The 27,179-nt window shown below is 32.0% G+C and overlaps 1 protein-coding gene across 4 annotated transcripts in view; it reads left to right on the top strand.

Annotated features, from left to right (window-relative positions):
• The first annotated feature begins 15,021 nt into the window (after window positions 1-15,021).
• Window positions 15,022-27,179, top strand: part of LOC134693316 (NACHT and WD repeat domain-containing protein 2-like) — a 68,751-nt gene continuing 56,593 nt past the window's right edge. For 3 of the 4 annotated variants that reach the window (XR_010102385.1, XM_063554067.1, XM_063554069.1), the window contains exons 1-5: window positions 15,022-15,335; window positions 18,191-18,783; window positions 22,571-22,773; window positions 23,671-23,786; window positions 25,976-26,190. Coding sequence is in view for 3 of the 4 variants with exons in the window: in XM_063554067.1 (XP_063410137.1) it covers window positions 15,271-15,335; window positions 18,191-18,783; window positions 22,571-22,773; window positions 23,671-23,786; window positions 25,976-26,190 (1,192 nt within the window). In the remaining variant the exon portion in view is untranslated. The remainder of the gene's footprint in view (window positions 15,336-18,190; window positions 18,784-22,570; window positions 22,774-23,670; window positions 23,787-25,975; window positions 26,191-27,179) is intronic. The other variant, XM_063554068.1, reaches the window with a different exon arrangement.

Here is a 27,179-nt window from a genome sequence, read left to right as displayed (position 1 = left end):
TTTACTGCCGGTCGGAAAAAGACCAAAGTGATCATATCTAATAGTATATTTCCCAGTCACCCTTCACCAAATTCTTTCTTAAATAAAAAAAAAAAATGGCCACAATATAGAAAGTTTTGCTGTACCTCTTAAATCAAAACATCATTTAACAATTTTACAATTTATGCACACTTATGATAACTCATAGTACCGTACATCCTCTCGATACTGTTTATATTTGGCATTGCACTAGTTCATGCGTTTTCTTATGTCTTTACCTAAAAGCGTACTGATTAACACTTTAGATACATGATTTACTTCTAGGTTGTAATTCGCTTTGAAATAACTATCAGTTACTACCATTACTCCTTTGTCGATATTTTATGTATATGGTATTTGTGCCTGGTACCGATATTTTGAGTTTAACCAATTGCAACTTTTTTTAATCATGTTGTGCTGTTACACCAGTGTTCTAGGTTAAGGAGAGAGTTGGGGGCTCACATATTTAATCCCGCCGCCCTTTTTTTGTCGGTCGAACGCCAGGATCCTGTAGTACATTTGGTTATATACACGGGTGTCATTCGGTCTATCGAGAGAAATGATCGTGAAAGAATATCTAACGGTGGTCAAGTATTGAGAGACGATCGTGAAAGTTCTGGTAACGGATCGTGAAAGACATTTAATCGAGAAGACATATGAAAGTTCAGTAAATATTCTAATTAAATTAATTACACAGACACATTTACGACAAAATAAAACTGTCTGTCAAAATGGTTCAACATTAGGATCAGTCTGTCAGAATATCCAGTTTCAAAAGTATATAGTTATTACAAAACGACAAAAGGCAGATTGCTTCTCGACATTTCAATGACATAAAAAATGTAAACAAACACGATTTTTTTACAAATTCGACTAGATAAACTACGTTTATGAGAATAAGGGCATTGTATTTGAATTAATTAAACGGTTTTCATAGTTATTTTGTATAAATATAATCTGAAACTTGGTGAATAAAGAACTATCTACACAAATTGTTTATTTTGGATCGTGAACGATTACGTACCGCATTTTTGAAGATCGTGAAAAGGATCGTGAAATATCTGATGCTACGAAGATGTTCACATTATTCTTCCATTATATGATAATTGATATTTCTCATTGATATTGAAAAAGGCTAGATAGGTCAACTTCCTCAATAGGTTTAAACCAAACAAGAAAAATGTTGAAGAGCATGGAGGATTCAAAATTCCAAAAAGTTGTACCAAATGCGACTATGGTAATCCTTAGTTTTTCTTTTAACAATCCTGCACATAAATTAATTGAATCATATGAAATAGACACTTAAGTGTTTAAAAAGTGGTCAAAATCTTTCGTCAGATGAAACTTAAATTTGAGGCCAAAATCGGTCCTTACCGGACCTACTCCTTTGTATCAAATGACCACATTATTGCTATTCATGTCAACATCGAAGTGTTGAATACTGGGCTGATGATACCCTCGGGGACGAAACGTCCACCAGCAATGGCATCGACCCAGTTGTGTAAATAGTTATCAAAGGTACTAGGATTATAATTTAGTACTCCAGACGCGCAAATACATTAAAATTATTATTTGGACATTTGTGAACATGTTGTTTGTAAAATAGTTGGATGATTGTGGGATGAAGTTTTTTTATTGTCAACGTGAAGTACTCACTTATCATGAGTTATATGATACCCATATTTTGTATATTGGATCCTATACTTAATGTCCGTCAGACAGAATTCATCTGATCCTGAATTTCGTGGATGACGATTCACTATAGTGGTCAAGTCCGTATCGAGGACTCGTTTGGCTTTAGGATAACTGTCTGTTGTTATGATTGTAAGGTGTATATTTTCGACTTGTGCAAGGTTTCAACTAACATTGAACTCATTATCATGCATATTGGCACTCACACCACATCTTCCTATATCTATCATTCGGCAATGTTTGTTTTATGTTGTTTGGCCTTTTGAATATATACATTTTGTACCTGTATGCTATAGCGACAAGGTGTTTCGTGTATGGTGTACATGTCTGTCTGCATGTTTCTTATATGACCATGATGACTTCAATTGTGTTTGATTTATTAAATGATAGTAAGATGTCAATGCCTGGTTGTCGTTCAGAGTTCATATACTTTTGACCGAATTAATTGGCAAAGCTTAACTTTTACAGTTGTTAGATTCTAAATCACCGTAAGGATCGGAACACATTTATTTGGTGTACGGGATATTTGTAGAGATCTGTATGGCATGGTTCATCTGAGCATGACCTTTTTTTATGAAACATTGACAATCTTAAGCGCATTTGACACTCTAGTAAAAACCTTGATATTATAGACGTTCAACAAATATACTATCATAAGTAAAGTAAACAAGACATTACATCATTTGCGCTTTGATATTCTATAGTATGTCCTATATAGTTAAATCAACCCTTATCTGCGTTGTTTATAAAGAACTTAAAAAGTTCTGTTGCACAAAATGTTGGTAATCGTTCAATCCAAAATTACACATGAAAATTGCTGTTTTTTGCTATGATTTTTTGTTTGATGGATAACAAAACATTTGGTTTAAACGTTGCATATCAATATTATTGGTTAACTAGTGTCGGTCTGCCTGAAGTGCACTCGACCGATTCACAGAGCTGAATCTTTTACACTTATTTAGACACGTTATTAGTTGTTTTTTTAGCTCACCTGGCCCAAAGGGTATCTAGTTTAAAAAAAGTGTGGCGTGACCCGGCCAACCAACCAAGATGACCGCCATAGCTAAAAATAGAACTTAGGGGTAAAATGCAGTTTTTGGCTTATAACTAAAAAAAAACCATCTGCGTCCTTTGTTTAATATTCACACATACCAAGGTGAGCGACACAGGCTCTTTAACTTTCGAGGTAAAGTGTTGAATAGAAAAAAAATAGCTTTAATGTTCATCCTTATCAAAATAGTTACAGGCTTCAACCACTTGCAGATTTATCAAATGGTAAAAGAAATACTGATTTCTGATTACTAGTATTAAGTCTGGTCACGCATTTTCTTTCACGATCGAAATAATACGTTGCCTGATCTTTCACGATCTAGTTTGATGGAAATTCAACAAATTCAAGGTTTTCATAAACAAATTAACGCTTTTAATGGAAGAACATACTTTAATTTTACTGTACTATCAGATACACCAATGATTAAATTTCAAATATGTCATGATATTCTGAAATATGACCATTATAGGTACAGAAAGCGTGTTATTTGTAATTAATTTTATAGACAGGAATTGCGCCTTTTTTGTTTTTTCAAAAAGTACTTCGTATTTTCGTTACCTTCTTTCACAGTTATGTTGAGGAAGTTGAACCATTTTGACAGACATATTTTTTTGTTCGGATTTGTTTTGCGATTTGAAAATTAAGAGATTTTTTCAAAGATTCTGAACTAGAATGTACATTAAATGTCTTTCACGATCCGTTACCAGAACTTTCACGATCGTCGCTCAATACTTGACCGCCGTTGGATATTCTTTCACGATCATTTCTCTCGATAAACCGAATGACACCCGTGATATAGATCTGTCATATTTTTCTTCTTTAATACATAATTCATAAGTTATAATAAAATAAACGGTACCAATTTTCTTGCACCAGATGCGCATTTCGACAATACATGTCTCTTTAAATTAATAACCGTTAGTTTTATCGTTTTAATTTATCATATTTTGTTTTTATCGGTGCCTTTTTAAGCCGACTGTATGGTATAGGTTTTCCTCACTGTTAAATATTGTACATTGGACTATAATAATTGCTTTATATACCCACTTCATTTAAACTTTGGTGGAAAGTTGTCTCACTCGCCATCACACCACATCTACAAAGCTTTATATGTAAAAAAATAATTAAAAAAATAAAGCAGTTGGAATGCCATCTATGGCATTCGGCAAATTAAGTTCAACGAGCTCCTACATGTATGTCTGCTTTTGTCTAGGCGAATTTTGACCAACATCGGCATTTGGAAGAGTTGTGAAAAGGAAGTCATTAATGTTTTAATGACTGTACTATACTTTTTGAAACTTTATTTCCTCTGAAATATATTTATTAACTGTTTATTTCATCTGGATAACATTGAAAGTCTCAATTTTCAATAGAAACATTCCAAGCAGATGTACGCTGGTTAAATATTTCAATTTTGGCTTTGTATGATAGATATTTCAAGTTCAACTACTTTGACTAAGTTAACAGATAAACATTAACAATAAAATATAGAAAAAGGGTCGCCGACACCATCTCGAAAACCTTGACAAGAAAGTGATTTGTGACGGTTTTTGTCAACGAACTGTACAGTGATTATTTCAAAACGCACAACGAACGCGACACATTTGGTGGAACGAACAATACAGTAAGAGAAAATTTATTTTTTATGATATTGAGTTTATTCTAAGTTCTAGGGCACATTTGAAGGCACGTAGTAATTCAATGAAAAGTTATTTGGTATTGCTTAAGGTATCAATACGCAAAGGTGTATGCACGAAAAGATATTCAGCAATGACTATATCATAAACCGTATGAAATTGCACCATGTCTGTGCGTTTTGCATCTAGTAGTTTTATCAAACGTGTTATACAATATCTAAAACTTACAACAACTGTATAATTGAATAAATAAACTAACATGCACATTGACATATTTATATACACTCAAATAAGTTCTAGAGAGGCATTCGAAATTGTTGTCATCCAAAATGTTACCCTGATTATCGCTTCGAACGCGTCAACGTCCGGATTCATTTGTATCGGGGTTATACGGGGTGTTAATGGTCTTCTATATATATGATGTCCTCTATCAGTATACCAACAAGTCATTACTTTAAAAGACAGACGGACGGACAGACACACAGACGCACACACCAGAAAACATAATGACTACTGTAAAGAATTATTATAATACCTTGTGTGGGAAACACATATCACATGATTACAATCAACCAATGAAAACTGCAGAATTTTATTTGTGAGTATTGAACTGGCATCAGCAAATCCAAACAAAAAAAGAATGGTCTGTGAATACTGTATTCAGTCCCATGGTCCTCGCATGGAACATCGTCTCATGGGCTAATGTGGAAAATGCATGGAAAGAAATTATAAGTCAAGGCCTAAAATAGAATATTGTTTCTTTCCGGTAAATTCCCCAATCCCAACCAACCCTGCAAAAATGGTCCGTCTCATATAATTTTATTGTCAAAACTAAGTCAAACATTATTTTATTCATTTTTGATTTTCAGGCTTGCCAGATCAACCTATATTGTTACAGCTTTTTGGAAAAATAAAATAAATTCCCTCCCTACCTATACCCAAACCTGAGTTGGCAGGGTTGGGATAGGGGTAAAAACAATATATTAATTTAGGCACAATATGTAGGATTAAAATATTCTTGAATTAAAAAGCCATGCAACTCTATTAGACATAAAGAAAATATCTCACATATATACTATCAAAAGGCTTTGTGAAATTAAAATACTATTCAAAAATGGTGGCCATCTTGGTTGCGGACGACGACGACGGACGCCAAGTGATAAGAAAATATCAGAAAAGCTCACTTGACCCTTTGGGTCAGATGAGCAAAAAAGCGGAAGATTTCCTGTGTTTTCTGTGACAGCTTATTCTTTATACTTATAAATATATAACGTCCTAAATATGCACGAACTAATTGCCACTGGACGACAAACAGGCACCATTCAATCAAATAATATTTTTTAGATACACATTTCATAATGTTTTACATGGAATACAATTTAGTGTTTAATCTTTTAATAGGATATACATCATCGAGATTTGAAATGTATATTTATTGTCGATTGAAGACACGGGATTTCGAAGAGATTATAGACCATAACATAATAAATCAGTGTGATGTTTTGTTGAAAATTATAATCATTAACGCTTTTCCAATAACAACCAAGGAAAGAACGAAAAATTACATATCATTTCAAATGAAATTATAAGGGGAAAATGATAATCCCAAATTTTAAGAGACAATGACTTTGAAAGTTTCGAGACTACCTAAGAATACTGATCTTTTTTTTTTGCACTTTCAAAAAAATAAAAGGTGTTGAATGGAATCTCCTTTAGATTGAGAACTCTCTGAAAGTCCAAAATTTATCCAAAATCATAACCCGTTTCCCAAGCGACATTACAAAACTGCTCCAAGTGATAATACAGTCGAAAGTTGTTTACCGACTAGTCCGAGATTACTCTGACGTCCAACGGCTATTTTGCCAGACAAGTTGGGGCCGTGGGACGTCAGAGCTTGTCCCGTATCAAAAAGTGGATATTTGCCCACCCAAAATAGATGCGCTGCTTTATCGCTTCTGGAGCCGACTGAGGGCCTCGGAATTATATAAATCGGGCATCAATCTCTTCATTTTTCATTTATCTTTACATATATGTAAGTTTCACCTACCTGCCAACCTTTATTTTTCTATATTTTAACAGAATTCGCATCCATTTTGGGTGGGTCGGACTATTTGCCGACAAGTGACCGTACACTAAAAAATATTTAGTGATATGAGTTTTTAAAGATTTAGAACTATTTGTAAGTGTAAACATTTTGAAGTTTAATTTGCGGAAAAACTATATATGAATTCTTATTAAACAGCTTCAAAATTTTGAAAAAACAACTGTTAAAGTAAAATTTTTAGTTAAATGAACACAACCATTTGCACAGTTTGGGTCGGAGCTCTTGGTTTTATTATATCCCCCCCCCCTCCTTGTTTTTTTGCACTAAGAATGTGTTTTGCACCCATTGATGTTGGAATATCATGACAGAAACAAAAGTTTTCTCATATGCATTACAAGTAAGCCCTAGAGATAACAATGATAAAAAAACCCACGTAGCTGAAAATTATTTCGAATGTCTGAACCCCGCTTGACAGTCTCCCGAATGACCAAAATATTAAATAACCGCACAGTTCCGTTCCCACACTGTGACAACACGGGTGTCATTCAGTTTATCGAGAGAAATGATCGTGAAAGAATATCTAACGGCGGTCAAGTATTTAGAGACGATCGTGAAAGTTCTGGTAACGGATCGTGAGACATTTAATCGAGAAGACATATAAAAGGTCAATATACACTGGACACTTTTAATTTGCAAAACACTCATTTGCAAACCCGCCGCCGCCTCAAATAAGAGCTACAGTATCATGTATATAGCCAAAATGTGCGGAATTACATGGGATTCAATAATTTCATTGGTTTTGTACTGTTACTATTATATTTATTTTGCTATTTGATTTATAAAAACATGGGATTTTCAATATCCCATGGGACAGGGCAAAATCCCATGGGATTTACCATTATCCCATGGGATTTTTTTGGTCCCATGGGATTATTGTAGTCCCATGGGATATTTGTTGTCCCATGGGACCAAAAAAATCCCATGGGACTATAATTATCCCATGGGATTTTAAATATCCCATGGGACAAATAAAAATCCTATGGGATTTTAATTATGAATATATAGATAAAAATATACAGTAATGTGTTGTTTCAATATATTCTATTTTGGTAGTAAATTGTTATAAGATGAATCTTTTAAATTGAATATCTTTTTTTCTTTGAAAATGTTAATTCAACATATTGTTCTATAACTGTTCAAAACTTAACTTTTGAACAACAAAGCAGATATTGTAAGTATCAATATATGTTTATTTATGAATTATAGAATACTTTTTCGAAACACAATTATTTACCATTTAAAATCAGTGAAAAACTCTATTATTAGGCTAAACATACTAGTAGCTATTTAAGTAAATGTTTTTTTTTCTTCACAATATGCCTCCACACAAAACATTAATAGTTTCTTATCATCAAGCATTGTGTGTTTGTATAGTCCACTTGTTGGTCATTCAGCAAAGAGCATTGACATTATTGTGGTTTCAAGACCGTTTGGTATTTTAAAGAACTCTAAATCATTGACTGACTGATGAAAATAATAACTGATCCAACATTGTCTTTGAATTTATTCTGGTCTTGTTTCTATGTTTTCTTCATTTATTCAAGGTGATGAATTTCAATCCTTCTGAAAAAGAACCAACAAAAATTGAAGTTATTGATTATACAAAATTGTTTGCATACATGTAGTAATAATATGATTTTCAATAAAAATAGCTATGCTGTATGGATTTTACTGATTGTTAAAGGTTGTTCAGTGTCATCATGGTCATCAGTTGCTAACCGCCTACTTCCTTTGGTCTCTGATGGAGAGTTGTCAAATTATCAATATATATAATATCTTCCTATTCTTATACTATATAAAAATCAATTAATTTATTCTTCTTCATAACATTTGGGTATTTTCTTAAGCTATATATATAAAGATCAATTTTAAAACTTTAGACAATTATGATACCATTCCATTATTCACAAGAATTCGCAATATATTTTACAAAATGCAGACAAAAGAAATAACATTTCCTGAAGCGTTTGAAGTTCTGACAGTTCAACTTTATTTCAATATAAAAATAACTATAACTCTTTGGAATTTTGGAAATTATAACATTGCTACAAACAATTTATATTGTTTTATCCTTATTTTATGTGTTGTTGGCTTGCTGTCTCATTTTTATATACAGTTATACATACATCAATAATTTTCCTCTTTATTAAAATTAAAAATGAGATATTTTTTATATCCCAAAACATAACAGATCTATTGAATAACTTATTACCAAGTTCACAAACACCAATGTGGTTGATATTAATTTTAAGACATGTATATTAATGTTCCAGACCATATAAGTATTTGGACTGTATGTTTACAGTCTGGAACATATAAGTATACTCTTACAGTCTGATAATATGCATACAGTATGACAGTCAGACCATTTGAGTATACTTGTACTGTCTAGTTCCAGCTGGACCAAACATGTGTTTTTATATCAATTTTAACTTAATACAAATTTAACTTTTTGTATTAATCTATTCTAAGGTTTCAGTTATATTGATCTGTAATGTAAATTTGTTTCTAATAAACTTGACCAACTTTTTAAAATTGGGCAGACTGTACGTGTACAGTCCAAATACTCATATGTTCTGGAATATAAACATGATTAACGAGCATTTGACAGGATGTCATGCTAAAATCACATTAATATAAGTACTAAATTTTGAGTATTTACATGTAAATCCACAAGTAACTTACTGAAATTCATGACGAACACTCACCAATATTTAAAGAGAATACAATTTAGAGGAAAGACTGGACAGATGAATGCACAAACACTATCATGACTATTAACTTTAAGGAGGCTCACGGGTATAAGATTTTCAGAAAAAAATTAAACACTTATTTTTCATTACCATGATTACAAATTTTATCAGTTACCTTTAGTAGAATTTTGTTACTTTATCATATAGTACAAAAATAATTCAAAACTGTCCTCAGATTACTTTTAAAATGTATATTCATTTGTATCATTGAAAGCTCAAAATTATCTCCTTTTGGTGCCAAAATGCCATTTTTCAGCATTAGAATTGTAATATCTTTTTTAACTCATCTGTGAACTTTAGTTTTTATTATCATTTTCAAATAAACTGTTCTTAAACTGAACTATTATAAAATTTAAGCCATTTCTGTAATTTAGTTCTTTGTTCATTTCGATATTACCTCTATTTCTCCTATTAGTTCTACAGAAGAAAAAAAGTACCTTTACAAAAATGTATGCTTCTTTCTAAGGCGCATTGTAAGCGTAAATAAATGGTGACCCTATTTTTTATTTTATTTTCTTTGAAATATTTGATGAAGTTCATTAATAGAAAAATATAGCGAAATCCTATATTAAGACACAAAAAATATTTAGACCCGCGAGCCCATTAATTTAACAAAAATAGTTCACTGTACAGCCTTTGACCATGAGCAAACTTTATACCCGACAGTTGTTTTATAACAGCACACAACATTTGAACAAATTGTAGACATTTGTTGCAATGGGGTTAACTTAAAAGTCTACACCAAGGAACCAAACAACAAACGGTAATATGTAAATCATAGACACACAGCACTAAAATAAGTGTAGTAACAATGAATATTCAAATGAAAGTTTATCGAAATGTTCGTAAACATGATAAAATAACTATTTTATTACTGTATTTCTCTAAACCGATAATTTTTGAATTTTGTGTATTTGTAGGTCAGACATCTTGATTTTCATGGTCATCATTCAACAGATCAATACTGAAAAGAAAACCTAAAGTTGATATTTTTCTCCATAGTGCGACTTTTTTTATGAATTTGAAATGGAACATGTTTTTTCCTACATTTATTAGAAAGAGGAAATTTCAGCATAATGACTAAACAAAAAGGTCGAGTCATATCATCACAATCATAGATGCACAAGAACTTGATCACGGAAATGCAACAATGTACGGAATTATCAATTGGAAGAAGGACTGAATGAAAAAATATTAGTTTGTTGTTGTCCAAATAAACTTGCTGTTCATTTGAATTGTTCCATCCAATAAAGATGTATAGAGGAAGATCTTTGAAGAACAGATTGAAAAAATGTTTTGTCTAAGAATTGCAGGAATATTCTGGTGGATGAAATAGTTTTACTGTTTATTGACTTAATTCTTATGTAGCATGTATAGTGGATTGAATAATTGTACATAGCAAGCAATGAAAAAAGAAAACTACAACTTTAACAGAAAAAGTGTTTGTATTATAAATTTGCAAATATACTCATTATATTATGTACACCACAAAGGTATATAATTCAAATTGTTTGCATATTCATGCATCATGTGTATTGCAATGAAACTATACATGCTATAACAAAGAAAAGTTCTATTTTTCAAAATAAAATAAAAAGACAAAGATTTCAAAACAACATTTTTTTCATTAATTTAGACATGTCATCATTTTGTTTTACTGAAAGAAATTTACTCTTTGACCGTATATATTATTATACATTCAAAAATTAGAATAATCTTTATTATCATATAAACAAATAAAAAACATGTTTGTAACAAAATGAAAAAAAAAAATATATATATAAAATATAAAAAAACTTGTATACATTTAAAACTATTTACTACCAAACAGCATTCATTGTAACATACACATTACTGTATAATTATATCTATATATTTATAATTTGAATCCCATAGGATTTTATTTTGTCCCATAGGATATTAAAAATCCCATGGGATAATTATAGTCTTCAGTAAGACCACTTTTTGGCCCCAAAATAAAGCAGGTTTACAAAATTGTTAAAATGTAAACTTTTAGTTATTTATTGGACCGCAGAATGCTCCTGCTACATACATATGAGCTGTTTTTGACAATACAATGCACATATATCCGGTACTAGCACCATTAAGTCATGCTAAATTACAGAAATCTTCATAATTCCAGCATTTTAGTTAAATTTTAGACGGCTTTCGTGTAAAAAGAAAGTGGCCGCATTCATGTTCATCCTTAATATTGAAATGTAAGTTGTATTTGATAATAATACATAACATATATAAAGGTTGAGGATGAACACGGATGCGGCCATTTTCATGTTCACCAAAAACCATCTGAAAAGTGACATTTTTCGGCATATTTGGTAGATTTTTCATATTTGAGCTTGAATCGGATCGTTTTTAATGACTAAATCTGTTAAAAACTTTCACATAAATTTATCAATTCAAATGAAATAGACACTTAAAAGTGTTTAAAAATGGTCCAAATCTTTTGTCAGATGTACCTGAAATTTGAGGCCAAAATCGGTCCTTACCGGACCTACTCCTTTGCGACAAAATAAATATGTCTGTCAAAAAGGTTCAAAATTATGATCAGTATGTGATAATATCCAGTTTTAAAAGTACATAGTTATTACAAAACAACAAAAGGCATATGCTTCTCGACATTTCAGTGACATAAAAAATGTAAACAAACATGATTTTTTTTCACAAATTCGACTAGAAAAACTACTATATTACGAATAAGGGTATTCTGTTAGAACTAATCAAATGGTTCTCATAGTTATTTTGTATAAACATAATCTGAAACTTGGTAAATAAAGAACTATTTACACAAAAATTGATTTTTCGGATCGTGAAAAATCACGTACCGCATTTTTGAAGAATCGTGAAAAGGGTCGTGAAAGATCTGATGCTACGAAGACGTTCAAATTATTCTTCAATTATATCATAATTAATATTTGTTATTTATATTGAGAAAAGATATATAGGTCAACATCCTCAATAGGTTTAAGCTTTTCAGAAAATGAAATGCAAAACAGTTGGATGATTTTAGGATGAAGTTTTTTACTGTCATGTGAAGTTATTACGAGTTATAGGATACCCACATTTTATATATTGGATACTATAAACTAAATGTCCGTCAGGCAGGATTCACCTGACCCCAAATTTGCATTATTTTATGGATGAAGATTCAATTTTGTGGTTAAGTCCGTATCGCGGATTCTTTAAGCGTTATGATAATTGTCTGTTGTTATGATTGTGAGGTGTACATTTTCGACTTCTGCAAGGTTTCAAATAACATCGAACTCATTATCATGCATCATTCGGCAATGCTCGTTTCATGTTGTCTAGCTTTTTGGATATATACCTGTATGATATAGCGCCATGGTATTTCGTAAATGGTGTACATGTCTGTCTACATGTTTCATATATATTATATGACCATGATGACGTCAATTGCATTTGATATATTGAATGTTATTTCATATCGGTTAAGAATAAGATTCTCTTATTGGATAAAAAGGGGTCACATGACATTCATAAATCTTCAGTAATAAATTCCATCGGTCATTAACAGAACAATACGGACATAGATGTTTCGAATTAATTTGCCAAGCATAACTTTTACATTTGTCAGTTTCTAAGGCACTGTAACGAACGGAACACATTTATTTGGTCTACGGGATATTTGTAGAGATCTGTACGTCTTGGTTCATCTGACCTTGCACTCTTAATATGAACCATTGACAATCATAATTAAAAAAAAAAAGTGATTTGATTGCCAAAGAGACAACTATCCACAAAGAAACCAAAATGTCACAGACATTAACAATTATAGGTCACCGTATAGCCTTCAAAAATTAGCAAAGCCCATACCGCATAGTCAGCTATAAAAGGCCCCGATATGACAATGTAAAACAATTCAAACGAGAAAACTAACGGCCTTATTTGAATAAAAAAAAATAAACGAAAAACAAACACTTCTAGTAAAAACCCTTGATATTATAGACGTTCCAAAAAAACTATCGTTTAGTAAAGCAGACGAGACATTACAGCATTTGCTGTACTCTATAGTCTGTAGTATACAGTTAAATCAATCCACATCTGCGTTGTATATACAGAACTTAAGAAAGTACTGTTGCACAAAATGTTGGTTATCGTTCAATATCAAATTACTCATGAAAGATGCTGTTTTGCTGTAATTTTTTTGTTTGATGGATATCATTTTGCATATCCATATTATTGGCAAAATAGTGTCGGTCTGCCTGAATTTGCTGAATCGTTCAAACTTATTTAGAGACGTTTTTAGTTGTTGTTTTTTTTTTTTACTTTCGAGGTATTAAAAGTGTTAAATTAAAAAAAATTAGCTTTAATGTGATAGCTTTAATCCTTATCAAAATAGTTACAGGCTTCAACCAGTTACAGGTTTATCAAATGGTAAAAGAAATACTAATTTCTGATTACTAGTAATAAGTCTGGTCACGCATTATCTTTCACGATCAAAATAATGCGTTGCCTGATCTTTCACGATCAAGTTTGATGGATATTCAACAAATTCAAGCTTTTCATATACAAATTAATGCTTTTAAGAGAAGAACATACCTTAATTTTACTGCACAATCAGATACATCAAAGATTAAATTTCAAATATATCCCGATAAATTGAAATATGACTATTATAGGTACAAAAAGCGTGTTATTTGTAATTCATTTCATAGACACGCATTGCGCCTTTTGTGTTTTAAAAAAAAAAAACTTCATATTTGTCTTTAACTTCTTTCACAGTTATGTTGAGGAAGTTAAACCATTTTGACAGACATATTTTTTTGTTCTGATTTGTTCCGCGTTTTAAAAATTAAGCAATTTTTTCAAAGATTCTGAACTAGAATGTACATTAAATGTCTTTCACGATCCGTTACCAGAAGTTTCACGATCGTCTCTCAATACTTGACCGCCGTTAAATATTCTTTCACGATCATTTCTCTCGATAAACCGAATGACACCCGTGGACAATGTTAGATATTTATCACATAGGCTTCAATGAGCTCATTTCTGAGTTTAATAACGATGTAATCCATTATTGTTTTAAAAAAAAGAAAACTGTCTTAATGTTTTATCAAACATTTATTAAAATAGTTTTAGAACCAAAGACGTCGACCATATCGGTCATTTGGTATTTTAAATTTTATTTAAACTATTAAAAAAATAACCTGACGATTGAAATAAACTTGACACTTGTTTTGTTAAAGTAAAAGAATAATCAATATAAATTTTCTACACTGTGTAACTTAATAATGGACAAATACATAATTGTTTACAGTGGACATTTAAACAAGTGAGAGTCGAGAGTTGTGGACATTTATTTTAATAAATGAATTAAAGGCTAAAACGTACTACCTGATTTACCTTTTCACAAGGATTTTTCATTCATTGCTCGTGTTTTTTATGACAGAAATAAGTTATACAATGAAACCTGCAATATTTTTCTCGATAACATCTGATCAATAGACTTTAGCAGACTCGTCAACTGAACAACCACACAATTAGCATGACCCCCTTTAAAAGTATCATATACAGGTAGATCCTTGTCCTATATCTGTTATAGTAAATTTTCGTATAAGCAACTAATTGTTTTTTATTTCAGTTCCAAAATAAACAGTCTAAATTGTATGAACTGTGTCTCTTTATAATAGACATTTTAAATAATTTTGAATAAATATTTACAATAAGTTAGCGAGAGTCGGAGAGCTAGGACATTTAAACTAGATCATTATAAGCATGTATTGAAAATACCGTGACGACAGTACAAGCAGTACACTTATTTGTTGAACTATATGTGTTTTGAGTGATCACAATGAAATGATTCCTTCTCTCTGACTTCTGGATAATACCTAACCATGCCTTGACATGTAAAATGTTCAGTTACAAAACACTGTAAAGGAGTTATCTTATTGGAATAAGCTGTGCTGATTCTATAAATAATTCATCAAATGTTCAGTTACATTAAACTATAAAGGAGATATCTTATTCAATATTGAAATGGGCTGTGCTGCTTCCGTAAACCCTTCACCAAGGGAAGAGACAGCTAACCATAAAAGCGAGAGGTAAAATATGTACTGTAACATTTGAAATGTATATGCATAGACAAAAAGAACATAGCATAGAAAAAAGTGTCTGTGTGCATAGTTTATGTTTTACTTGAAAAAATATTAACTTAACAATTTAAGGTCGATGTATGGCAAGCCGTTCTCGTCAAAACTATGTTTAAACATTTTTTTCGAAAAAAAAATACACACTGTGATTTAAAAACCTAAAACAACACACTGAGAAATCGAAATTACACACTGAGATTTAAAAAAAATAACAAACACACACTGAGAATTCAAAATAAAACACTGAGATTTTAAAAAGACACACTGAGATAAAATAAATTGAAAAACACACACTGAGATTTGTTAATAACACACTTAGATTTCAAAAATACACACTGATATTAATATGCAAATTACTAATGAATATTCATAAGATGAATAATTCAACAGATTAATATCTTGATCTCAAGAACTCTTGTCATTATTGAGCCCCCCTCCATTATAATGAAATGAGATTCCTTCAACCATCGTTCGTTATACATTTCAAGACTTAACATCTCTCATGTTCATAAGTTTGTTGCCTACAAGTCAGATTATTACCACCAGTGTATCGGGATTTTTTTACTTAAAAAAACGTTTAAGCATGGGTCCCTTTTCAAAAGTCTTCCAACTGTTACTCTGATTTCGCAAGATATTCTTTTATATTTTTGTTACGTTCATATGCTGTAATAGACAAGGCCGTACGATGGCCTATAGTTGTAAATGTCTGTGTCATATTTGTCTCTTGTGGACAGTTGTCTCACTAGCAATCATACCACATCTTCTTTTTTATATACCTGAGTAAAAATCTTGCATTCTTTGTTTCATTTTGCAGATTGTTCTAATGTTTTATTTTAATTTTAATAAAGTTTTCGCCCATTTGGTTATATTTTGTAATAAGAGTAAGTGGGTATTTTTCTTATTTTTATATTTCTAAAGTTATTTTATAAATAACTTGGAACCAAATCGATGGACTAACGAGTTCTGTCCCCTATTTAATTTAAGCTTGTAATGGATTCAGATTAAGTATGCTAATTAGATATGTGCGCTTCTCAGTGTGTAATTTTAAATTCTCAGTATGTGTTTTCAGCTTATTTATTCTCAGTGTGTCTTTTTGGAATCTCAGTGTGTAATTTTCAATTCTCAGTGTGTAATTTTCAATTCTCAGTGTGTGTTTCTCATTTTTGTAATCTCAGTGGGTCTTTATGAAATCTCAGTGCGTCTTTATGAAATCTCAGTGTGTAATTTTTAATTCTCAGTGTGCAATTTTTAATTCTCAGTGTGTATTTTTTTATTCTCAGTGTGTGTTTTGAAGTTTTTAAATCTCACTGTCTCAGTGTGTAATTTGAAAAATGGTTAAAACATAGTTTTGACGTGAACGGCTTGCCATATCGATGCCTCTGCTGATGGACTATTAGTTCCCGAGGGTATCACCAGCCCAGTAGCCAGTACGGTACTGGCATGACAATACGGATTTTTTGTGTTATTAAAATTTGCTGTTACAGAATATTAGAAATAATTATAAATTAAGGAATGTATCTCCCTCATGCAAATCTCAGATTCCTTTCACGGATTTGGCTATACTTTTAGGACCTTTTGGATTATAGCTCTTCATCTTTTATATAAGCTTTGGATTTCAAATATTTTGGCCACGAACATCACTGAAGAGACATGTATTGTCGAAATTCGCATCTGGTGCAAGAAAATTGGTACCGTTAATTTTATTAGTTCATAACTCAAGAAATGTATTAATGGACTATTAATTCAATGGGGATGAAAAGATTATCCATGCAACAAATTGTCAATTTTATTACAGATGACCGAAGGTATGTTCCAGTATCTCCTTTTTTTGTGTAAACAAATCTATTCGATATGTTATGTCGATCCGTGCACGTATCCTGATACGTGAACAATGCAAATACTCTAGGATACGTACACGGACCAAGGTATACGTATCGAACAGATTTGTTTACAATAATGATTTTACCCCCATCTAAATTAAAATTAAATCCATTATATAATATTTTCATCGGTACCAACTTGACTTAATCTATCCTTTCCTCATATACGTGTTATACGATACGTCGCTCGGGCGAAAATAATCACGAATAAAATGCCTACCCATGTTAAAACTACAATAAAGTATAGATTGCATCAATTATTTCTTAAATGTAAGCACTGCTTATTAGTTCGCTGTGAGCTTGCAAGTCCTATCTTGTTAATATGGTGTTTCAATTTTTTTTTATTAAAAGAATGTATGTCGGAAAGAAGGAGTATGTATGTGCCTGTCCATGCCAGGAGTTTGTAAGTCAGTGGTAGACGTTTTTTTATGTGTTACATATTTATTTTTCATTCATTTTTTTGTACATAAATTAGGCCGTTAGTTTTCTCTTTGAATAGTTTTAAATTGTTATTTCGGGGTCTTTTATAGCTTACTATGCGGTATGGGCTGTGTTCATTTTTGAATGCCGCACGGTGACCTAAAGTTGTTTATTTCTGGGTCATTTGGTCTCTTGTGGTGAGATTTTTCATTAGCAATCATACCACATCTTTTTTTTTTATATTTGGTTCCCGTTGGAATGCTGAATGATCATATCAGGTTTTGTTAATAAGAACTATTCCACTCCATGTCAATATCGTCGATGATCAAGAAAAGTATGGAGAACCTGTCCCCATTTTCCCATAGAAATATTAGCATATAATGGGGCCATATTTGTTCCTATTGCTCTCCGATATGCATTTCAGTACTAAATCTAGACCCAAAATTTGGGTATAAAGTGCTGCAAAATGTTATGTTTTATTACTGATTTTTATTGTTTCATTTATAGTGTACATAAAAGATCAGTGTCGAAATCTCATTACAGAGACCCTCAGAAAAATGGAACTCCTGTTATGCCAACACCCCATAAATTATCTAAATCTGCAAGTGTATTTACGAGTCAACAAGAAAACACAACTCAAAAGCTCTCAACCAATTCTTGCAAAAAGAATCAACTACCAACTTCTAAGAAAGTGGATGAATCGGACAAAACAGGAAAGAAAGAGGAATCCGTGGAATTAAGAAAACCCTCATATAATTTGGACAAGAAGAATCAATCATCAACTGCCAAGAAAGTAGATGAATCGTTCAAAAAAGGACAGAAAGGGGAATCCGAAGAATTAAGAAAACTCTCAAAAAATGCAGACGAGAAGAATCAACCACAAACTGCTAAGAAAAAGGATGAATCGGTCAAAAAGGGACAAAAAGAAGAATCAGAAAAAATAAAAAAACAGGCTAATGACATGATGGTAATACCTCAAGACACAAACTCAAATTTACAGAATACTGTAACGAATGATGCAGTTTACCAGGGGTATTTAGACAGAGAGTTTATTTCAACTGACAGGATTATTAGGATTTTTACCAGTAGTACATTTACAGGTAAAAACGTATAATAATGCAGTTATTTAAAAATGATAATACTCATTGAATCAATATTTTTTGCAAGCATTATACAAAAATATGTCCGTTAATCTGTCCCTGTCGTTTATGTTTTCGAACGCCGCTCCTGTTGGTGTAATGTCTCAATTGATTATATCAGTTTATCCTATCGAAGGTCCGTGCTTGTTACGGGCACTCCAGCTTCCATCACCAATCAAAACTGCCTACCACGAAACAACCAAAGTGTACATTACAGTTAAAAGACAAATATTAATGAATTTGATCAATAGCTAAATGATGGTGTGTTATGAGTGCCAATGAGACAACTTTTCATCCAAGTCACAATTTATAAAAGTAAACCATTATAAATGAAGGTACGGTCTTCAACACGGACCCTTGGCTCACACCGAACAGCAAATTATAACGAACCCCAAAATTACTAATATAAAATCATCCAAGCTGGGAAACCAACGGTCTTATCTTTATAAACAAGAGCCTCTCAAGAGCCTGAATCGCTCACCTTATTTTTTTTTTGGTTAAATCTCTCATCAATGATTATTTTGGCTTTTCAATTTATTTTTAAAAATTTGAATCGTCCTATTTTCTTCAAAAGTAAAAAAAATAATATTTTCTCCTATGTTCTATTTTAGCCATACGAGATATGTTTCTTGACATACAAGGAAATAAAATATAAAATTTATACTAGATACTCTTAAACTCATTTAGCCTAAGTTTGGCTGAAAATTGATACAGCAGTTTCAAAAGAGAAGATTTTTAAAAGTAAGTCAACATGATGAACAAATTGTGAAAAAAGTCTTTAAAGGGCAATAACTCATTAAGGGGTCAATTGACAATTTTGGCCAAATTGACTTATTTGTAGATCTTACTTTGTTTAACATTTTTGCTATGAACAATTTATCTGTATCTATAATAATATTCAAGATAATAACAAAAAACTGCAAAATTTCTTTAAAATCATCAATTCAGGGGCATTATACCTGAAAAACCTGTTACCCAATTCGGCTTAAAATTTCAGGACCGGTAGACCTTGACCAAATAAATACTTTAACTTCTTGTCTTATTTGCTCTAAATGCTGGAGTTTTTGAGATATAAGCCAAAAACTGCATTTTACCCTGTGTTCTATTTTTAGCCATGACGGCCATGTTTTTTGACGAAATAGAAAATAAAACACAAACTTTATTTTATATACCCTACTGACCATTCAGTTGAAGTTTGGTTGAATTTGGTTGAGTAGTTTTAGAGGAAAAGATTGTTTAAAGTTAGCAAATATGATGAACAAATTGTGAAAAATTGTCATTAAAGGACAATAACCCCTTAAGGAGTCAATAGACAATTTTGGTCATATTAACTTATTTGTAGATCTTACTTTGCTGATCATTTTTGTTGTTACAGTTTATCTTTATCTATAATAATATTCAAGATAATGACCAAAAACTGCAAAATTTCCTTAAAATTACCAATTAAGTGGCAGCAACCCAACAATGGGTTGTTTGATTCATCTGAAAATTTCAGGGCTGATAGATCTTGACCTTTTGAACATTTTTACCCCATTTCAGATTTGCTCTAAATGCTTTCGTTTTTTAGATATAAGCCAAAAACTGCATTTGACCCCTATGTTCTATTTTAAGTAACGGCGGCTATGTTTTTTGACGGATCAAAAATCGAAGCGCAAACTTTGTGCAGGATAATGTAAGGAACAATCGTGCTAAGTTTCATCCAAATCTATTCAGTAGTTTCAGAGGAGAAGATGTTTGAAAAATTGTTAACGACGACGACGGACGCCAAGTGAGGAGAAAAGCTCACATTTCCTTTTGGAAAGGTGAGCTAAAAACGAGAAACGATAAATAATTATGAACAACATCAACAAACGATAACTACTGAACAACTGCAAAAGCGAAAGAAATATTTAGTATAAAACAGGCAGCAGTTTTTACAGTATCTTGAGTAAATATTTGAAAATTAAAGAAGGATAAGAATTCATATCACTAAAGAATTGTTGAATTTTGATTTCAGGTGATACTAATGAAATATTTATCACCGCCTGAGTTATGATATTCACACCCGGTCGTTGGCCTCGGTGAATATGATATCTCTGGGTTGTTAAAATCACAATATCTTTGTTGCATACTTCTCAGTTCTCAGGAACACATATCAGAGCAATGAGAAATTTGGAAATAAGGTTCACATTAGCTAGTTCCATAAGTTATTCGTCGCTCTACAACTTCGCATTTATATGACAATGTAGCCGGGTTATGTAGTTACATATAATTCTAATGCAATTTGGATGTAACAATTTTTTTCATTGGCTAAAAGTTGCCGTCAAATCCACAGTTGACCAGGAGTAACTAAGGAGGGACCCGCCATTTTGATTCGACGGTCGCAAATCTCCGTTTTACTGTCTCCGCTACGCGTCGCCATTAAAACTGCATTTGCGACCGTCAAATCTACAATTGACGGCGGCAACTCTTCAACTACAGTACTGTTATTCCTTAATAGCCATCATGGCGGCAACGAATTAATGTCTCTCTTTTTGAAATTTTATCATACGAGCTAGCTTTAATGTGTGCTTGTTTTGTTTATATCATTGCTCAATAAGTTCCGTATTCATGTACATTTAACAGTGCCTTTTCATGGGTATCATAAGAGTAGTAGCTCAATTGTCTACTTGTTAGGCACGAACGTATGTTAGAAAGGTATACAGTCATCAAAAATAAATCCAATAAATTAAATGAACAGTTAATTAGTAAAAATTGATTGAAAATTAATTTTTCAAGATAAGCATTGGGATCATTTATTAGCTCACCTGGCCCAAAGGGGCCAAGTGAGCTTTTCTCATCACTTGGCATCCGTCGACCGTAGTGGTCCGTCGTTCTTTAACTTTTACAAAGATCTTCTACTCTGACACTACTAAGCCAAAATCAACCAAACTTGGCCACAGTGATTACTAGTTTAAATAATGTGTCCAATGACCCGGCTAACCAACCAAGTTGGCCGCCATCACTAGACATATAACATGGGGATACAATGTTGATCTATAGTGGCTTATCTCTGAAGCCAAAGCATTTAGAACAAATCTAACATGGGTAAAATTGTTTATAAAGTCAAGATCTTTTTGCCCATAAATTTTTAGACAAATCGGACAACCCGTTGTTGGGTAATTTGGTAATTTGAAATAAAAATTGCAGTTTTGGTTGTTATCTTGAATATAATTATAGATAGAGATAATCTGTAAACAGCAATAATGTTCAGCAAAGTAAGATCTAAAAATAAGTCAACATGACCAAAACGGTCAGTTGACCCCTATAGGAGTTATTGTTCTTTAGAGTAAATTTTTAACAAATCTTACAAAAATGTTCTCCTCTGAAACTATTGAGACAAAATTAACTTAACTTGGTCACATTCATCATTAAGGTATTTAGTTTTGAAAATGTCTCTGATGATCCTGCCTGCTAACCAACATGGCAGACGTGACTAAAAATAGAACATAGGGGTAAAATGAAGTGTTTGGCTTATATCTCTGAAACTAAAGCAAAAATGTAATTTATGCATCAATTGTAAATAAATATATCAGGTGAGCGACACAGGCTCATTAGAGCCTAGATAGTTTTTTTATCTAGTATAGTTTTATTGTTTGAAATAACTGAAAATGCATAATGAGTTTATAATATGGAATACCAATAAAGAAATAATCCTCAAAATACATCTTTAAGGCTTAGCAGGGGAAACAATATTACTTATAATTCATAATACTAATGATAATTTCAGACACAAAGCATGAGAGAAATAGAATGATGGAAACAACATTTCCTCGGCTTAGAGAATACTGTAAGCAGAGAGGTTTTGAGTTCCAAATTGTAGATATGAGATGGGGGATAAGAGATGAAGCAACCAATGATCACATGACTACGGAAATATGTCTACAGGAACTGGCTAACTGCCAGAAATACTCTGCTGGACCTAATTTCTTGGTGTGATAATTTAATGAATTAAATAGTGTTTAGTCTTTTCTGTTTTCTAAGGGGATGACGTTTTTCTGCCTTCCCACGAAAAAACATTCAGCATATTTTGGGACGGACACTTTATATTCCATTGAGGTCACTGGTCTGATATTTTTACTATCAACCTTGCAAGATCTTTTTAGAGAGAATTGACTTAAACCCCATCTTAATTCTGAATTCTTGTAAATAGACATAAGCATTTAGAATCATATTCAAAACAGTGTAGATGTGGCCATTGATTGACGACCTTCAATTAACCAATTGACTGGGGCAGATTATGTGAACGTGTGTCTGTAACGACCACTGCTCACTACTTACTTATTATAGAATTTAAACTGTGGTCACCAAAGGTTCTTAACGCCTTTAATATTGAAATAATTCGAAAAATTAATCAGGAATAACTTTATGTTTTGATTTAAATCATTGATACAAATCAAAACATTGTGTTATTCTTGTTTAGTTTTTCTAATTACTTTATTTAGGTGTTGCGAAACTTTTGTGACCCCACATTTTAAGTGTCTTTACAAAGTACATAGTGAGCAGCGGTCGTTACAGACAAACGCTCACATAATCTGCCCCAGTCAATGGGATAATTTAAGGTCGTCAATCAATGGCCAAAGCTACACTGTTTTGAATATGATTCTATATGTGATTAAATATGCACTTGAACCTGGGAACAGTATATCTCAATATATATGTTCATGCTTGAACACAACCGCGAAATCGAGTGCATTTAAAGCGTAGTTGCAAGTATTTGAACAAAACACTTTTTTTAGTTAATTTTTTTTTTTATACAAAATGATTATATATCTAAATTATCATTTATAAAATTCAGTAGAGTTTATAACATATTTATCTTATTTGCAGTCATTGTTATCTCATAAATATGGAAAACGTTCACTTCCAAGACAGATTCCTGCAGACAAGTATGAGAAAATTATCAAATGCATAGAATTGAGCGATCAAAGACAGCTTTTGTCAAAGTAAGTAAATTAACTGTCTAGTGATGAATTGGGCTTTTTTAAGCTGATATTTTTTATTTGTTCTAATGTTGTGCTGTTTGACTGCTACCCTAAGGGATATTGCAAATACATTTGTACACTCAACTTCGTTGCCTCTATAACATATGTGTCACATTTTAAATTGTATTTTTTATGCCCCACCTACGATAGTAGAGGGGCATTATGTTTTCTGGTCTGTGGCTCCGTTCGTTCGTTCGTTCGTTCGTCCGCAGGTTAAAGTTTTTGGTCAAGGTAGTTTTTGATGAAGATGAAGTCCAATCAACTTGAAACTTAGTACACTTGATGCTTATGATATGATATTTCTAATTCTAAAGTCAAATTAGACTTTTGACCCTAATGTCACGGTCCATGGAACATGGAAAATGATAGTGCCAGTGGGGCATCCGTATACTTTGGACACATTCTTGTTATTTTTTATCAATATCCAGAAATATTTCTTACTTTCCAAAACAGAAAATGGATGTCAATACTCGGATTGAACACCTAACGATTACGATTACGTTTTTTTTTTATGTATTTCGATTTGAAGTCTAAATTATTTGTCAAAAAGTTATGGTGTACTTTGGTTTAGTTAAATGTTACTTAACAAAAGTAGGAGTTGCAACATGTATTAGTAATTTCTTAAATTATCTATCAATAAAAAAGAACATTCTTGTTTGTTACAATTCATTTCTTTAATTGTTACAATGCGAAGGAGGTTTGGGATCTCACTAACATATTTGACCCAGCCAAATTACTTCTGTATATATATGTATGTGCCTGTCCCGAGTCGGAAACCCTGTTAATCTTGCTTGTCATATTACTTCTGTATATGTATGTGCCTGTCCAGAGTCGGAAACCCTGACAATCTTGCTTGTCGTTTGATGCTATGTAAAATACTTGTTTTTCGTTATGTTTTTTTACTTTAGTTAAGCCTCTAGTTAATCGTCTGGATTGTTTTACATTTGTGATTTCGAGGCCTTTTATAAAAGAGGGACGAAAGATACCAAAGGGACAGTCAAACTCATAAATCTAAAACAAACTGACAACGCCATGGCTAAAAATGAAAAAGACAAACAGAAAAACGATAGTACACATGACACAACATAGAAAAATAAAAAATAAACAACAAACAACACGAACCCCACCAAAAACTAGGGGTGATCTCAGGTGCTCCGGAAGGGTAAGCAGATCCTGCTCCACATGTGACACCCGTCGTGTTGATTATGTGATTACAAATCCGGTAAATAGTCTTATTCAGTAGGTCACATTCATGAATATAAGTGACTAGTATGCAAATTGGCTTTGTTTATTGTTGAATGTCGTACGGTGACCTACACATTTTATAGCTTTTAATTTCTGTGTAATTTTGTCTCATTGGCTATTATATCGCATCTTCTTTTTAAATACACCCACTTGCATCTGCTGTATCATAATCTATAAAATATACTAGTCAACAAACGAAACGATACAAGGCAATGTATTTTCCTTTTATACTGAAATTGGATAAAATGTACCAAGGTAAAAAATTGCACATTTGGTTTAATATTTAAAGAGTGTTTTTTTCTTATCATTACCATTTATCTAGCAAAATTTCGCGGCATTTGTTTTTTGGAAAGTTTTTTTCTTTCTTTCAAAATCGTATTTTTACCAAAAAATTCAAAAGTTGATTTGAACTCAAAACTTTAACTTAAACTTGGTCTGCCTAAAATTGTGAATGCCTTTGTAGTTATTCGAATACTCAATTCTATATTTCGAAATTAAGGGCCGAAATTTTTCATCATTTTCCGCAAAATAAATGTTTCCACTGTGTTTAATAACTCGATGTCCTCTTATTATCCAATTTAGTCAGATTATTTTAATCCTATGCATTTGCTTTGCAAATGAATGCTTTTGTTTTGATGATAAAGCAGTTATTCCTATTTATTATATTTTATGATAAATTTGAGTTCAAACGTGTATTTCGTTTCTTTTGTTGATTAGTATACTTATATTGAACAGTTTATTTACAGAAGTGAATTTCACTTATAATTTAGTTGAAACTTATCTACTGAGATGTAGTTTCTGCTCTGCTAAAGGTACCTTTCATAAAAACGGGGAGCAAGTTATATGATAGTTATGAATGTTATTCATTTGCTTTTCTTGAGAACGTTCAAATTTTGTTTTTCCAGGTGGTATGTAAAAGATGACAACTGTGTTCCACCACTATATATCCTTCAGCCAATCAGCAGTCATCTGCCAGAATTTATTGTTAAACAAAACAAAGAGAAACAGAATGCAGCTAAAGAACAATGGTGGAAAGAGAGTGATATGATGTTTGATAGCTTAGTAACAGGTGCCGAGAAAGCTTTAACACAAGAGGAGGCATACACATTCAAAATTTCAGGTATTTTCATCTTTAATTATTTGATAACCATATCAACGTGTGTAATATTAGTATTATATTTTGTACGACAGGTGCCAGATGTAGAGCAAGATCTAACTACCCTTACACAAAATTTGATATCGCCTTAATTTTTTATGTGATTCGTGTTGCTCAGTTTTTAGTTTTCTTAGTTGTGTTATACGGATCGGTGTTTTGTCTACTTGTCTAATTTCATTATTTTTGCCAAAGTTGTGTCAGTTTGCCTTCCACTTTTGAGTTATATTGTTGTAATGGTTTTCGGATTTTTACCTAAGGTAACAATAAACAGTTAGATTATCCCCAGTGTTTGGTGGGGTACGTATTATCCAGTCTTTAGTTTTCTACGTTTTGTTTTGTGTTTTGTTATTTGTCTGTTTATCTGTTTCTATTTTAGCCATGGCATTGTCAGTGTATTTTTGACTATGAGTTTGAATGTTCCTCTGGTATCTTTCGAACTTTCTTTTGGGAGTCTAGTTTCGCATTATGGCCATGATGGATTTTTAAAATATGAAGGATTTTGCACAATGAAATTCATTTTAAGATAGATGAAGTTAACAATAACCATCACAGTATATTTGTGTAATCATAAATAAGTATATTTTATTGGCCATTTTGTGTTTGGCTGTCCACATATTTTTTTAGAATGAACCTTTTATGCCATTTACGAAAAAAACATGATTTCTCTCTTTTATTTATTGATATTGATAGTCATCTATAATACTAAAATTACGAGGTCCAATTTGTCAGCCGTCATCACGTTAAAACGACGAATCACAGAATTCAACTTTATATATAACTAATATAGTACAAAGGTGTAGATTAAAAATTACACCACTCCAGGCCCTTTTGTTTTCCACGTAATTAATATTGCCAATAATTAAGAAGTTCCGGGTCGAGTCCGATAACGATACCAATAGTATATTCACCTGTTACCTATTACCTTATCTGTACGTTCCGCATCTGACCGGCGC

The sequence above is a fragment of the Mytilus trossulus genome, chromosome 12 (genome assembly GCF_036588685.1).
Source record: "Mytilus trossulus isolate FHL-02 chromosome 12, PNRI_Mtr1.1.1.hap1, whole genome shotgun sequence".
Classification (NCBI taxonomy): domain Eukaryota; kingdom Metazoa; phylum Mollusca; class Bivalvia; order Mytilida; family Mytilidae; genus Mytilus; species Mytilus trossulus.
This window is presented reverse-complemented; position numbering and strand designations above follow the sequence as displayed.